General features: G+C 41.3%; 1 protein-coding gene across 1 annotated transcript in view; it reads right to left on the bottom strand.

The window, feature by feature from the left end:
* The window catches only part of DHX36 (DEAH-box helicase 36), a 58,517-nt gene extending 44,388 nt beyond the window's left edge, over positions 1-14,129 (bottom strand). The window contains exons 1-8 of the mRNA XM_049867786.1: positions 13,831-14,129; positions 7,811-7,935; positions 6,845-7,079; positions 3,599-3,637; positions 2,075-2,245; positions 1,625-1,704; positions 812-886; positions 493-659 (exon numbers count right to left, since the gene is read on the bottom strand). Coding sequence (XP_049723743.1) covers positions 493-659; positions 812-886; positions 1,625-1,704; positions 2,075-2,245; positions 3,599-3,637; positions 6,845-7,079; positions 7,811-7,935; positions 13,831-14,076 — 1,138 coding nt within the window. The 5' untranslated portion in view covers positions 14,077-14,129. The remainder of the gene's footprint in view (positions 1-492; positions 660-811; positions 887-1,624; positions 1,705-2,074; positions 2,246-3,598; positions 3,638-6,844; positions 7,080-7,810; positions 7,936-13,830) is intronic.
* Positions 14,130-16,081: the final 1,952 nt, after the last annotated feature.

The raw sequence follows: 16,081 nt of genomic DNA, 5'->3' as shown, positions 1-16,081 counted from the left end.
AACTGAATATAAACAAGCGTAAAGGTTAAGACCCCTCCTACAAAGGACAAAGGCATAAACCCTGACGGAATTCTTTCGCCAAACTTAGCCATTGACAGGACTGGCAAAGAGAGGATTTTCTCCAAGAAGGGCCCCAAAGTCCTTTTTAAGATCTAAAGACTACATACACAAATTTATTTGCTCATAGTTTTAAAGCAGTTTAATTCTAAATAAAATTGAAGTACACCCAGAAACTGTTCAAGTAATGAAAGGATTTTGAGTTCACATTACCAAAAAAAAAGTTACTGATTCACTATATGAAAAAACTATTTTTGATAATACAGAAATGCTTCTATATTACTCTCCATTTCAAATTTATCTCCATCTCTGGCAAGCCGGCTTCCAAAATTATATTGACTGTCAATGGAATGCTTAGATACGTGAGTTATTTATTACTGTAAATTCAGTGGTTTTGAGATCTTTACTAAAGTAACAATCATAAATTGTACCCACCAAAATATTCTGAAAATTTCTCAGCATTCAATGTGGCACTCATCAGTATTACTTTCAGGTCAGGTCGAGAAGTGAGAAGATCTTTAATAACCGTCATTAAGACATCTGACTGTAGATTTCGTTCGTGGATTTCATCTAGGACCATGTGGCTGACACTGGACAAATGCCTGCAGCAGAAGCAGGAAGCCTGGGACTCAATAAGAAACTTACAAATGAAACCAGGAGAAATTGTCTACAACGAGTAGTAAAATCCGATTTAATAATGGTGCCTTTGGATAATACTGAACTCAGTTTCCTCCAACGAACGAAGCATACTCACGGGTCTGACTGGAGCCACTGAAGGATGATTCCTGTCGTGCAGTACAGGATGGAACCCTGTTTCCTCGGCAACCGACTGTGGATGAAAGCCATGAATTAACGGTTTTTGACTTTCTTTTCTAGTAATTTACTAAGTGCCACAGAAGCTTCAGTCTTAGAAATTTTTTAATAAAAAGCTTCATATTTATCTTTTTAGTTATACAAACACCTACCATAGTAGTAGAGAACGTTACATTCCAGTTCATTATGTTACTTTAATTGTCATGATACAATATAAACGATTTATTTTGAAGGCATGATATTCAGAGAATGGCTGAATTACTCTTGTGGGGCTGTATTTATGGTTCAGTGATTGCAAAGACTGCTCGTTTAAAAATATAAACGGAATCCTGAGCTCTAGAAAGTGACTGAAGAAACGCAATACGGGAAAACGGGGTGAAGATACAAATACTCAGCTGGCAAAATAAAGCAAACAAGCCAGGAGGGAGGGTGGCTGGTACTAAAAGGTACAGGACACCAGCTCCTTTCAGGGAGAGTAATGGTCTACTAATCTAGGCCCAGGAAAAAATTATTTTTCAAATCGTTCCATAACGTGAAAGCACATTCAAAAATGGCAATTCTAATTCTGAGACTGGGTTAAAAAAATGGGTTTGTGGGTTCCTAGGGTCCTTGTGCTACACTGTGGTTCTTTTAAATGCCAAATCTAATAGTAAGGACCAAAATAAAAACTGGAAAAATCTCCTTTCTTTTGGATTTCCAGCTTCAAAGCTTCACTAAGCTCTACCGGTAAACAAGACATGAGACCACTCTTTACCTCTGGAGACGAATTTGGTATCCAGTACTGTTACCATTGCCACAAGGCTCTGCCCTTTCTGCAGCCACTCGCTCCGCAACCTTTTCAAATAAAACACAGGTACCATGAAAATGTGGTTTCTGTTAGGACAAATATCCTGAACATCAGTAAAAGTTTGGGGTTGCTGAATAATTATACTTCAGGTTTTCAGACAAGTTAACACACATACACACACACAGATACACATTAAAATCTCAGGTATCTAAATCACTGTGTGCCTTACTGAGGGCTCCTTCTTTCAGCCTTCCCTACCAAATAGTTCTCAACTAAATATCTGCTTTCATAGTCACAAATCCTAAGCGTAATTAAGAATTACTCTACAAGTTCAAAACCAGTAAGTTACAGCAAGACTACCTCAAGGAGGATGAAAGACAAAGGAGGGCTATTTTAACAAGTGTCCAGACTACTCACTGAGATGGCACTGATCCTTCTCGGCTGGGTACACACGATCCTGCACGCAGACCCTTTTCCCTGTTTGATGTAGTCATCCAGGATGAACTGAGTGACCTGAGTGGTCTTTCCACAGCCAGTTTCACCACTTATCACTGTCACCTGGTGGTTCGCAATCAGACTGACCAACTCCTATTCCAAAAGGGAAAATAAAGTAAAAAACGGCACACGCTAAGTCTGAAAAGGTAGTAATCAAAGTTCTGTCAAGCTGAAGATAACTATTTTAAACATACTAATGCTTTTAAAAGTTTGCTATGTACAATGCTGGCAGTTTGGAGATCTGGACCTACCAGTTTACAGAAGATAAGTAGCACCCAGTTCTAAAGAACAGAGCCAGGGTACTGTTACAGGGAAACAGCCTGACAGGAACAACAGACTGACATGGATTTAGTTCCATGCATTTCAGAGTTAACATTAATTTAAAAGAATGTTGACATCTGGGGTTACTGAGTACAGAGACAGAACCTTTGATACTTCTATAACTCTTAAGGACATTATAGGTCAATGTCGCCATTCATTAACATGGCTTTACTCTCAGGACAAGTTTCCTACACTGTTTCAGAGAACAAGGAATAGTATAATTTATTTCAAGATTATCTTCTCTAGAAATAATTAAAATAAGTTTTTAAATACCTAAATCAAATGGGTAAGCTTCAGGCATATGAAAAACCTATTCCGGGAAGATCTTTCTTAAGAATTTTAGGTAAACACCAGTATTTTTAATAATAAAAACATTCGCTGTATTAACAAAACCACTCTACTACTTCAGAGGGGTTTATTTTCATCTATAAAACAATTTAACTTGAAAAGCTACGTTTGAAAAATCCCCCGTTCCATTATAACATTATAACAATTCCCACATGTGAACAATTAAACTATAGCTGGTAAATATTCAGAAGTGTAATGTGATTCATTCATTCAACAAGTATTTCATGGGCGTCCCCAGAATTCCAAGCACTGTTCTTATTCAAAAGATAAAGAAGTGAACACAACGGACACTGTTCTCATGAAGGGGAGACACACAGATAATGTCAAGAAGCAATAAATGCTGCAAAAACTAAAGAAAAATAAGGTAAGACTAGAAGGATGAAGGGGGTGGGGAAAGAGTATTCTATACGGGGTGATTCTGTGATGAAGCATAATAAAGTAATCAAAACACTACAGAGTACTTCAATATTTAAGTTAAAATGCTTGGACTTGAATTACGTGCAGGGAATTTACCCAAAGTAACCTTTATGTAGGATTCTATTTTTAAATTCTGAAGGCTTCAGCTACTGACATAAATATGAGAAAATTTCAGGGAACTGTTGTTCCGTGACCATTTTTTCTTTTTGTCCTCGAACCATTCCATAGAACTAACGTCTAATGACAACTTTAGGAGGAGGTTCATTAGTTTATATCTCTTCTTGATACATAGCTTTAAAATTTTTTTTTTTTAAATAAGTCTTTTGCAAATCAAATCAAATCAGTGTATATATATTTTACCTTTTGCATTCCATGTGAAGGCAGCTTTTCCCGGAAATGCTGAAATTAAAAAAAAAAAAGCTTGTTTATTTTGACAAAAGAAATGTAATCAAATTATAATCACACTAATGAGACTATCACAGGTAAATATGCTAAAATCCAAAAGGATTTTTATTATCTCACAGCTTGTGTGAACTATCAAGACTTAAAAAAGTATAAAAAAGAGCTTACCAATCCTTTTTATTTTTGAAACACTAGAAAACGGAATTCTTTTACATCCAGCAAGATGGTGACAATTCCTTAAAATTAATGTCAGTGAAATAAAATCGGATCCATCATCTAATAGCATTCTTATAATCCCTAAGTTACACTATTTTTTCCAATTTTTGTCTTATGTATTCATCTCAGATTTGATTTCTATATCACATTCTTTCATTCATCTGTCAATCCACCCTTTGCTAATGCATTAGACGCTGGAGCAAATTCAAAGATTATTCAGGATACTGGGCTTTAAGTGTAAGAGAAAACTTAAAACAACATCTGGAGTCAGCAGAAAATGTGGTACTGACTTCACCTCTGCCATGTAAGGACTGTGATCTCAGGTAAGCCAAACTCCAAGTATGAATCCCTAAAAGGTTTTATTTATCTGTGTTGCTGCTTCAAGATCTGAATGAAAAACCTTACTTAAAAAGCAAGTAGCGGTCTGACACACATAGGCTAATGAACTAATTTTTGGTGGATTACAACTGAAATACTAAAGAGGGAGTGACTGTTTCCTGCATGCTTTTTATTCATGTGACTTCTTCTTAATTCTGGAAACTTTTATAGAATCTCATACCCATACTACATAAAAATTATAAACAATAAAAAGCAGAACTGTGGTTTATAGTGAACCATGATAACCATGAAGAGCCCTGGTGGCACAATGGTTAAGCATTTAGCTGTTAACCAAAAGGTTGGCAGTTTGAACCCACCAGCCTCTTCTCGGGGGGAAAGATATAGCAGTCTGCTCCTGCACAAGTTACAGCCTTGGAAACGCTATGGGACAGCCCACTCTGTCCTTTAGGGTTGCCGAGTCAGAATCCACTTGATGGCAATGGGTGTGATTAACCATATTTTGGTTCTAAAAATGAAAATACATCATATAACAAAAGGCTTTTTCAAATTTATAAATTAACAGGATAAATCTTCAGTGGCATAAAAAATAAGCCACAGTTTTAACCAAATCCCCTTACTGAAAAGAGAAAAAAAACCAGTAGCCACGCTTGTTATCGTCATGTTGACTCTCACCGATATCCTGAAAACGGAGAAGTCAACGTGATAATTTAAATAAATTCTAGCGCTTTGAAACAAGTCACCACACTTTTCTTAATTTCTTCTATGACCATTTTTTAATTATTTAAAACCATTTCTTAATGACATCTAAAAAGATTAGTGCCCATTTAAGTGTACATGAGGCACCCCATTGCAATGGAAACTGGCATTAACAGTATTTACTTCCGTCATGCGTAAGTGATGCTGAAGAGAGATTTTCAATCCAACAGTCTTTCCAAAGACGGCCAAACCTTCTACTCCCTAACTTTCAAGATCTGAGATGAAATTATAAACTGCCTAAGGACAGAGAATGTCTTACGAGTCTTCAGAAAGCATGGCAAAATGACTGGGATCCAGCAAGCAGAAAATTAATGTTGATTAAGTAAGCTGTAATATCAAGAAATGATACAGCACTTCAGCAAGTATTAAGAAACTGAGCTCTTAAACACACCTGATTTTTAGACCTGGTTCTGTTCCTAGCTGTACAACCTTGGGCAGGTCAACTTAACCTCAACTTCTTTTCCTCATCTGCAGAGACAACAGGATCTTTTACATAAGAGTGGCTGGGAGGTTTATATGATGTAGCACGTTTAAAGCATTTACAACAATGCCTGGCACACAGAAAGACCATCATTTTCATGTTTTACACATTTCTTCTCCCAACTGTTCTGAACTACATCACTCACTCACCTTCAATATTTGGGTTCTGTCCTCCACACTAAGGAAACAGAGATAGCAGCTAGCTCTCTCCTATTCCTAAGGCGCTCAAAGCAGCTCTTCTCTCAACCAGTATGTTCTGAATTAATTCATCTTAAAATCGTGCTTGAAATCTCCTAAGTCCTCAAATCATATTTTTCCTTAATAGGCATCAAAGAACTACACAGTGGTGCCTCAGGACAACCTCAGCTCATGCGTTCTAATCAGGAACTCCAACCTTCATCATTGACAGTCAAGGGATCCTTTCTCAAAATCACGGTACGTATTTGTATAGTAAGGATATGGCCCTGAGAATTCCCTCAGTATTTCTTCTTAAAAAAATGTGAACATCCATCTCTAGGACACTCAGAAAGCATATAATTTCGTGTTTTAACTTGAAGGTACTCTAAAATATCATCTAACCTAGCATGAAAAGAAAGTACTAGAGAATTTCAGTTCTTGTTATAGTGCTGTCTTTAAAGTTGGTGAATAGAAGTATGTCACTTAACTTTTGGGGGGTTTAATTTTATCATTAGTAAAAGGAAGGAAAGAATTAAATGGTCTGGAAGAAGCTTTACAATTCTGACCACAACTCAGTAATCCATGGAAGCCCCACGTGTGGCAGAAGAGAACTGTGCTCCACAGGGTCTTCCGACCACAACTCGGTAATCCACGGAAGCCCCACATGTGGCAGAAGAGAACTGTGCTCCACAGGGTTTTCTGACCACAACTCGGTAATCCATGGAAGCCCCACGTGTGGCAGAAGAGAGCTGTGCTCCACAGGGTTTTCATGTTCGTGACTTTTTAGAAGCAGATTGCCAGGCCTTTCCTCCAAGGCATCAGAGAGTGGGCTCCAACAGCCAAGCTTCCGGTTAACAGCTGAGTACCTAACCATTTTTGCCACTCAGAGACTCGCCATGAGTTGGAATCGACCTGATGGCAACTACTCTGACTCAGTTTTACTGACATCTCACTAAACTGGCCCAGAAAAGTTAAACTCAAGAGTGCTATTTTTTTCACAGGTACCAACATTTCTTCTTACCACAAAACCTGCTGCAAGTGAGGAAGACTGTAGGCTATGCATAATTTTCACTGTTTTTCTCTATTTTTCAAAAGAAAAAAAAAAAAAAAATCCCCAGGCGGAATGTCCTGGTGAGGAGTCTCGCTGACCTGTACAATGCAATTAGCTGTAAGCATGAGCACATTTTCCATCGAGAATGAGAAGTAACAACTTCCCCTCAGCCTGCTTGCCCTTACCTGCATTTCGATATACCGAGGCTCCGTCTTTTTCCTCTGTAAATCTTCCAACAGCTGTCGGTCTAAGGTTATATCCGGCTCATTTTCTTGTAAGAGGTACTCAGAATCTCGGTCCATGTATGATCTGTCCCTGCTTCTAAAGGGCTTTTTTTCTTGGTTGATCAGTTTCTTTTCCTGGTCCTCAAGTTTCTTCTCTGAGCTTGGTTTGTTCTCAGCAGGAACTTCAGTGCCGTATCTATTTTGACAAAATAAAAAATAAAAAAAAGTCAAACAAAGAGCTATCCCTGGAACAAAACAGATCAATACACTCTTTCAAAAAACAACAAAAAAAAAGTACCATAAGCTTTTATTCTCTTCTTTTAGTAGAGCAGTAAAACGATATATTTAGATTCTTATAATGAATTCATATCCTTCCACCCTTTAAATAAATACTGCTTTTAATAAAAACCCACACAACAGTCCATCCTCCAACGCGGTATCGCAATGACTCGCTGGCTTTGTTTGTTTTCTTTCTCGTGATGTTCTGGGCTTGGTTTAATTTCATGACTTCTTTATTTTCCTCCTGTCATCCTTCCCAAGCTATAAATGGGATGCCACATTACACAACCCCTGAAAAACTTCTGCTGATTTCCCCCTAAATGATGCAGTTCCTGCAGCCCCCCCCGCCCAGAAGAATTTCTGAAATACAAGCATGATGGGTGGGAAGAATGATCAATAATGAATCTTACATCCTGACAGGCTATTTCTGCCCTTGAGCATTCCCCTGGGAATGAGTACAATTTTTTGATCTTTCACCAAAATCTATATAAGGGGAAAAAATACTACTTTGAGGCCAAATTTCACTCATTAAAGAGCCAAAAAAATTTTTTTTTATTATTCTTTTCCAGACAATACCATGAGAAGAGTGCTACTCTTTGCCCATTCCTTAAAAGAATACTTTTTTTATTGGTTTGTTTGTTTTTTTACCCATGATCCTCAGGAGCAAACCAGGATATCTGTGCTTCCGAATCTTTATCATTCTTAGCTTGGACGGAATTCAGCAGCTGCACAATCCGCTCTTCTCGATGTTCATCCATGTGTACGACAGCTCTCTTTTAGGGAAAAAAAACAAAATTTTATGAACATAATAAAGTACGTGAAAAATTATTATTTGATCTCAATCAATCAATCAAGGCAAAGTAACGTACGATCAACAAAAAATGTTTTAAAAAGTTAGCTACCCCATACTTGCCCTGTAGTCTAATCCTACATGCTCGACCTAATTAATGTTAACGGCTCCATCTATCTCCTTCTAAATCTTTCTCTATAGTGTATCTATTTAAATTAGCTCTAATCAACCACCTAAGATACCTCTCTTGGTCCCATCTCACTCGAAGCAAAGGAGAATGAAGAAAACCAAAGACACAAGGAAAATACTATTGCAAAGGGCTAAAAGACCAAACGAACCAGAGACTCCACCAGCCCGAGACCAGAAGAACTACACGGTGCCCCGCTACCACCAATGACAGCCCTGACCTGGAGCACAACAGAGTCCCGAACAGAGCAGGAGAAGAATGTAGAACAGAATCAAAATTCATGAAAAAAGGCCAGACTTAATGGTCTGACAGAGACCGGAGGAACCCCTGAAACTATGGCCCCCGGATGCTCTGTTAACCCAAAACTGAAACCATTCTTGAAGCCTACTTTTCAGACAAAGATTAGCCAGGCCTATAAAACAAAAAATAATACACGTGAGGAACGTGCTTTTTTAGTTCAATCACATATGAGACCAAATGGGCAGCTACTGTCCAAAAGCAGGACAAGAAAGGCATGAAGGGACAGGAAAGGAATGAATGGACACAGGGAACCCGGAGTGGAAAGAGGGAGTGTGCTGTCACACTGGGGGGATTGCAAACAATGTCACAAAGCAATATGTGTTTATATTTTTTAATCAGAAATTAATTTGAGCTATAAACTTTCACCTAAAGTGCAATAAAAGAGCAACAGAAAGGAAGCCGCCATTGCTGTCAAGTCAATTCTGACTCATAGTGACCCCATAGGGTTTCCAAGGTAGTAAATCTCTACCAAAGCAGACTGCCCCATCTTTCTCCCAAGGACTGACTAGTGGGTTCAAACCCACAACCTTTTGGTTAGCAGTCAATTGCCTTCACCACTGCGTGACCAGGGCTCCTTAGAAAGGAAGCAAGAGATTACAAATATAAGAGTAACAAGTCACCTCCGTCGGAAAAAGAATTTTAAAAAACGAGGTTAAGTCAGGAGTGTAAAATTGCAATAAGACACAACTAAGGCTGAGCAGGGAGAAAATACTACTGGATTTAGCAACCCGGGGGTTAGGAATGACATTCAACGTTGTTGTCTGAGGAGGGTGGCAGGAAGCAGGAGCTGGGGTGAGGAGACTGAAGAAAGCAACTAGCAACGGGTAAAATGACCACTCGTGTAAGATCAATCAGGAACTGGAAGTCTTTAGAGGAGCAGTTTTCACTTTTTTTCCCAAGCAACCCACAGAGAAAACCTGCTCCATTTCCTCCTCTTTCCTTCACTCCCCAGCTCACTGCAATCTGGTTTTTATTCCCTCCAATCCAAAGAAAGGAGTTATCCTGTAGTGCAAACAGTTAAGAGTTCAACTACTAACCAAAGTGCTGTCAGTTCTAAACCACCCAGGGGTGTCTCGGAAAACAGGCCTGGCGATCTGCTTCCTAAAGGTCACACCCTTGAAAACCCCATGACACAGTCCTACTCTGCACACATCAACTTGACCACAACCAACGGCAACAACGATCTACCGAAAGGACTTGCCTCAAGGTCACTGATGACCCTGTTGTTAACCCAAGACTTCTCAGCTCTTATCTCACTTGACATCTGAGCGGCATTTGCCACTACTGATGACTTCTTTATACACTTTTTTTTTTCCATTAAACACTACTTCCCTGGGTTCCAATACAACACCCATCTCATTTTCCTCTTTTCCAGTTGCTCCTTCCTGGATACTTCTGAAACCTCTTCCTCTGTCCCTTACATTTCTGTGTTCTATATTTTACAGCCTTGCTGCTCAGCACTGATATCATATGAGAACCTGTTAAAACAGCAATCTCTGGCTCCACCCCAGTCCTACGATTTAAGAAGATACCGGGTGTTCCTGTGTACATTCAAGTTTGCAAAGCACTGGTCTATACAATTCAGGCCTGGGCCCTCTCCCTTCTCAATACTCACTTCTATACCTCACACGGCGGGGACTGCAAACAATGTCACAAAGCAATATATGTTTACATTTTTGAATCATAAATTAACTTGAGCTATAACCTTCTACCTAAAGCACAATAAAAAAGCAACAATCAGAGAAGAAGCCGCCGTTGCTGTCAAATCGATTCCAACTCATAGTGACCCCACAGGGCCATCCACAGGCCCATGACTACCCAATGTTCACCACCAGCCTGGATTTCTCTAGGTTTGAAATCCTCATGACCTTCTACCTCCTGGAAATCCCCACGTGCATGCCCTATAACAATATCAAACTCGGCATCCTTAGCTTAGCCCATCATCTCACTCCAGCAAGGCCGCTCCTTAGTCACGTGTCTCAGTCGTTCACAACTGCTTTCTTCTTCCCTCCAGATAAAAACCACCAAATCCTTTGAGTCTATCTCCTCAATCGCTTTACTCTATTTCTCTTCTTCTCCAATGCCAAAGTCCTAACTGAAGCCATCATTTCTCACCTTCTGTAACAGCTACTTAGCTGGACCCCTTCCCCTAGAACTGCCTGTTTTCAATCCATTCCCTACGCTGCTACCAGAGAGAATTTAAACACAAATCTGACTGCGCCCTTCTTATTTTTCAAACTGAGGGCTTTGCACATTACTGCTTGAATTATATTACAGAACCACAGCTAGAATTTAAAAAGCAGCAAGAAAATATTAAAAAATAAAAAAGTCACTGCAATTTGCATGTAAAACCAAACTCCTTGAGTGGATTCTGACTTATAGCAACGCTATAGGATACCGTATAACTGCTCCCCATAGGGTTTCCAAGGAGCAGCTCGTGGATTCAAACTGCTGACCTTTTGGTTAGCAGCGAAATGCTTAAACTGCTGTGCCACTAGGGCTCCTATCTCCATGTAGTTAAGTATTATTTTATGCAACTTTGGTTTCAGATATACACAGTGTGTATATTCATCTGTCGTACTAGGGAACTGACTGCAGGAATGAAAAACTGAAGAGACTTTTGCATTTTCACATCTCTGTCATTTCCTAACCTAACACTCTTCTCCCTTTACCCCAGGGCAGTGAGGCATTATTTAAAAGCTTGGAGGCTGAAACCAGGTTTCCAACCTAACTTCACTCTTCATACTTAACCTTTCTGTAATCTACGTTTCCTCATCTGTAAAATAGGAACCTTACTTAGGATCTCACAGGGCTGTTGTGAGAATTACGAGTTAACAGGACAACGCTCGGCACGCAGTAAACTCCATACAAGCACTGACTATTACAAGCAGTACCATGTGCTATCCTACTAAGTATCAGCCTCCATCAAGGTCCAGTTCAAGCCCCCGCATCCATAGTTTTCTCTTCCTGTGACTTCATACAGCAATTACTGCCTGCCAATTCATGTTCCAGGCGCTGGTCTACGTGCTAGGAATACAGTGGTAAGCAAGACAACTGCCCTGCTCCCTTGGAACATGGTCTCAAAGAGGGAGAGAGAAAAATAAACAAGCTATAGCAATTAACACTTCAGCTATCTGATAAATGTAATGAAAAGTACCCCCAGATACCCTTATAGCTCAGTAATGAAGTCGCTCCTGAGGTGCGCCCTTCAGCCAGCAATTAGACAGGCCCATAAAACAAAACAAGGCTAAATGGGCATAGCAGCCCAGGGGCAAGGACGAAAATCACAGGAGGGGACAGGAAAGCTGGTAATGGGGAACCCATGGTCGAGAAGGGGAAAGTGTTGACATGTGGGGCTGGTAATCAATGTCACAAAACAATATGTGAATTAGTTGTTTAATGAGAAACTAGTTTGCTCTGTAAACCTTCATCTAAAGTACAAAAAATATATGTATTTAAAAAAGTAATGAAAAGTAAATGATTAAGAGATGACAGGAGTATGCAGTTAAACACCCAAGGCAGTTTAATACCCAAGGCGAAGCCTCTCCAAAAGTGCCTCCACAGAATCTGAATGATCTGAAGGAGTGAGCTATACAAAGGCCTGAGGGAACGGCACTGCAGGCAGAACGGCAGCAACAGAAAAGCTCTAAGGCAGAAAATTCAACTGTGGGCAAAGAGGAAAGCAAGGCCAGTGCAGCTGGAAAAGAGGGAGCACGGTGAAGAGTGTGGCTGCAGATGAGCCACGTCCCAGATCACACAAGTTCCTGTAATCCGTGACAGTCTGAGTTTGCAGCGCTGTGAACTAGGGAAGATGATCTGATTTTCACTTTTAAAAGTGTGCCATGGGTGGCTCTGTAGAGGACAGACTTCACGGGGGGAAGTGGAAGCCAGACGACCAGTTAGGAGGTGAGGCTAAGGACAGGATGGTGGTGTGATCTACAGCAACAGCTACGGAGATAAGTGGTTGGGTTTGGGATATACTACGAAGGCAGACAGAGCAGGCTGCTGATGAGCTGGGTAGAAGTGCAAGAGAATGAAAGATGAATCCCATTTTCACCCTGGCAAATGAATAAATAGTAGTTACCTCTACTAAGATGAAGCTTTGAGGGATGGGGTGGGGTGGAAATCACGAGTTCCATCCATAATGATCCACTGCACAACTGGCTATTCCCTTCACGTGGAAGTAATGATGAACACTATTTTCAGACTTATTTAACTTTTCACCTGTTCAGATCTTATTTTCCACTAGACTGTAAAAAAAAACTTTTTTTTTAAATGTCATATTTCTTCATATCCTCTTAGCAACATGCACAAAACCTTGTTTGAAACATGTGATAGACAAACTTTGCTAAACTGATGACAGCTCTTAGAAAGCTGCTGTGTTATAGTTATGATTCGATCATTCTTCCAAGAGGACCTGAAGGTGCTTCTCCTGATGTGTTTTTTTTTTTTTTAAACCACTGAACAAGTTAATTTTGGGCTGCCAAAGAAATAGTTTTTTTTTTTATTTTTTAAAGAAAAACATAAGTTGTGAACATAAATGGATATGGTCCAAAACACGTCAATGAAAACGACACAAAGAAATGGAATGGTTTAAAAACAGACGCTGGGGTGGGGGGTGATCTAATTACTGTTATGTATTAAGGGTGCTTTTAAAAATGTAACTTTATTTTATTAGAATGGGACATTCAGAGAAATTTAGTTTTCCTTTACTACAGATCTTCAAACTCTCCAAAAAAAAAAAAAAAAAAGAAATCAGCAACCTGAAGACAGAACCTAAGCTAAATGATCTTTTGAAGTTTCTTCCACTTCTGAAACTCTAAGTTTCCCTCTCAAAGGGGAGCTGCTAATCAAGAGAAAACATCCCACCCCAATTTGGACTTGTGGGCAAATTTTAATACTAACAATGAAAGCTGGACTGTTTTCCTGAAGGACCTACATTCAAAACAGTACCTGATTGCTTCTGATCCCCGCAAACCCCTCTCTAACGTTGAAGGTCGCTATTTTTTAGCTCACCAGACAAAGCACTTAGAAAAAAAAAAATACACCACTGGTTCTATATGAAAGGGAGGACAGACACATGATAAGAACGACACCTAATAAAGCTGGCTTCGGTTGGAACGTGAACGTTTATTTTCTCCACAGACCGGTCCTTTAAGCCCACTGAGCACTCAGCGCGCACAAACGCCCACAGCCCACGTCGGACGCTCAAGGCTAACGTTAGGGACCACGGCATCCGCTACAGGAATATCAGGATGTTAGCTTTACGCTTCAGAAAGCACACGCATCAGTTAAAAAAACCAAACCAAGAAGAAAAAAGTTAGGGGCGTCAGGAGGGAAAAGCGGACCTCCGGCCACAGCCCCCCGGCCCATTCTCGGGTCTCGGCTCACCTCCTGCCTCTCCGCCTCCTTGTTCTTCTGCCCCTGCAACCTGGCGTACCACAAGCCGATCTGGCGGCCCTTCAGGTGCCCGGGATGCCGGCCCCGGCCGCCTCGACCGCCCCCTCCGCCGCCCCCGCCGCCGCCGCCGGCACCTCGGCTCCCTCCGTGGCCCCCTCCACGGCCCCCTCCAAAGCCCCCGCCGGAGCTGCGGGGACAGCCATCGCGGCCCCAGCTCTGAGAATAGTCAGAGCTCATTGTCCTGGTAGGATGCAACACATGAGAACCCGCTAGAAATGGCGCCCGGGCCCGGAAGCCACCTCAGGCCACTTCCGCTTTGCTTCCGGCGCCGGGCGCGAGGAGGCGGGCCGTCGAGCGTCACAAGCGCCCGTTTCCGGTGGCGTCACGGGGCGACGGTGACGGAGGCCGGGCGGCGGCGGAGGCTGGGTCAGGGGCTGCCGCTTGTGGGCGTTCGCGCCTCTGGAGGGAGAGCGAGCGAGAGGCTCGCAGGCTTCCTTTCCCGGGGCCCCGCGAGTGGCGACGTGGGGTTGAGTTTCCCTCTCGGATTCCTCTTAAAGTAAAATCCAGAGCTGGCTTTCAATAGGCGCCGGGTAGTAAACGTGGATGAAAACAAAGAACGTGTCGGTCGATGCGTTGTCTCTCCAAAGCCCAGAAATGAATAAAATGAGCCCGTCACATCGCACCTAGTTGGTCTTGTTTTTTTTTTTTAGTAGCTTGTGAGGTGCCACAGAGCCGGCCCCGACACATAGGGACCCTGTGCACGACGGAAGGAAGTACTACCGAGTACTGTGCTGCTCTCACGACCCTTGCTACGTCCTGAAAATAGTCTCGCACCCGTTTCGTATATGTAATTAGGTATTAAAGTGTTCTTGCCTCTTCTAAAGGATGGTCGTTAATCACTACTTTTTTTCGATAGCTAAAGGTGAGGGGGAAACCCTGGTGGTGTAGTGGTTAAGCGCTACGGCTGCTAACCAAAGGGTCAGCAGTTCGAATCCGCCAGGTGCACCTTGGAAACTCTGGGGCAGTTCTACTCTGTCTTGTAGGGTCGCAATGAGTCAGAATCGACTGTACTGGGTTTGGTTTTGGAAGATGAGGGTATCTACTCAACTTCAGTGTAGACTATTTAGACAATTGAAACACTTGAAGACTCTTATAAAGGGGTCCTGGTGGCACGGTGAATAAGAGCTCCGCTGCTAACCAAAAGGTCAGCAGCTCGAGTCAACCAGCCACTCCTTGGAAACCCTACTCTGTCATATACCGTGGCTATGAGTCAAAATTGACTCAAAAGCAATGTTTTTTTTTTTTTTTAGTATTAAAAGCAAGTGCTAACTTCATTGCTTTTTCCAAAACACACATATTAATCGTAAGTTGAATGGGGTGTGTATAAATACAATATACCAATGACTGTTTCTTTAATCCGTAAATAATTATTAGGTGCTGTGGGGAGGAAGGAGGCCTGGCAGTTCAGTGGTTAAGAGCTCAGCTGCTAACCAAAAGATGGGCAGTTGGAATCCACCAGCCCCTCCTGGAAAATCCTGTGGGACAGTTCTACTCTGTCCCACATTTCTAGTCTGTCCTGTAGGGTCACTGTCAGTCAGAATCAACTCAATGGCAGTGGGTTGGTTGGTTTTTTTTTTTTTTTTGGTTTTGGGTGTTCTATAAAACCATACCCTGTTTTTTGACCAGGCCACCGAATATCTTGGGCAAGCTGTTCTGAAACAATCAAGTGATGGGCCACACAGACTTGGATGTTCACCAGGAGGCATCTCGTTCCTTATACGTTTAACTGATTTAAAAGTGCAGGGGATACTCACTGAACAAGGCAAGTACAGCATCTGTTTTCATTTGCTTACAGTCTTCAGGGGAAGCTAACAGCTAAAGAATTTTTTTCAGAGCAGTGAGTTATGAAAGGAAAGTGCTCTATGCCATGAGATGTTATACAGGAGAATTCAATTTTGGAGCCACGTAAGTCCCCCCTAAAAAGCAAAGGGTTAAACGTTGTTTTTTTGAGATAAGAAGACTTTGTCGTTGTTAGATTCCACTGAGTCAATTCCTACTCACAGTGATGTTATGTATAACAGAAGGAACATATATAATGAAACCTTGCCATCCTCACAATACTATAGTGGGTATGTTTAAGCCCATTATTGAAGCCACTGTGTCAGTCCACCTTGTTGAAGGTGTTCCTCTTTTTCACTGACCTTCTCTAGGGACTGGCCCATCCTGATAACATGTCCAAAGT

The sequence above is a fragment of the Elephas maximus genome, chromosome 23 (genome assembly GCF_024166365.1).
Source record: "Elephas maximus indicus isolate mEleMax1 chromosome 23, mEleMax1 primary haplotype, whole genome shotgun sequence".
In the NCBI taxonomy this organism is placed as follows: domain Eukaryota; kingdom Metazoa; phylum Chordata; class Mammalia; order Proboscidea; family Elephantidae; genus Elephas; species Elephas maximus.
The sequence above is the reverse complement of the archived record's forward strand: the minus strand, read 5'-3'. Positions and strand labels throughout refer to the sequence as shown.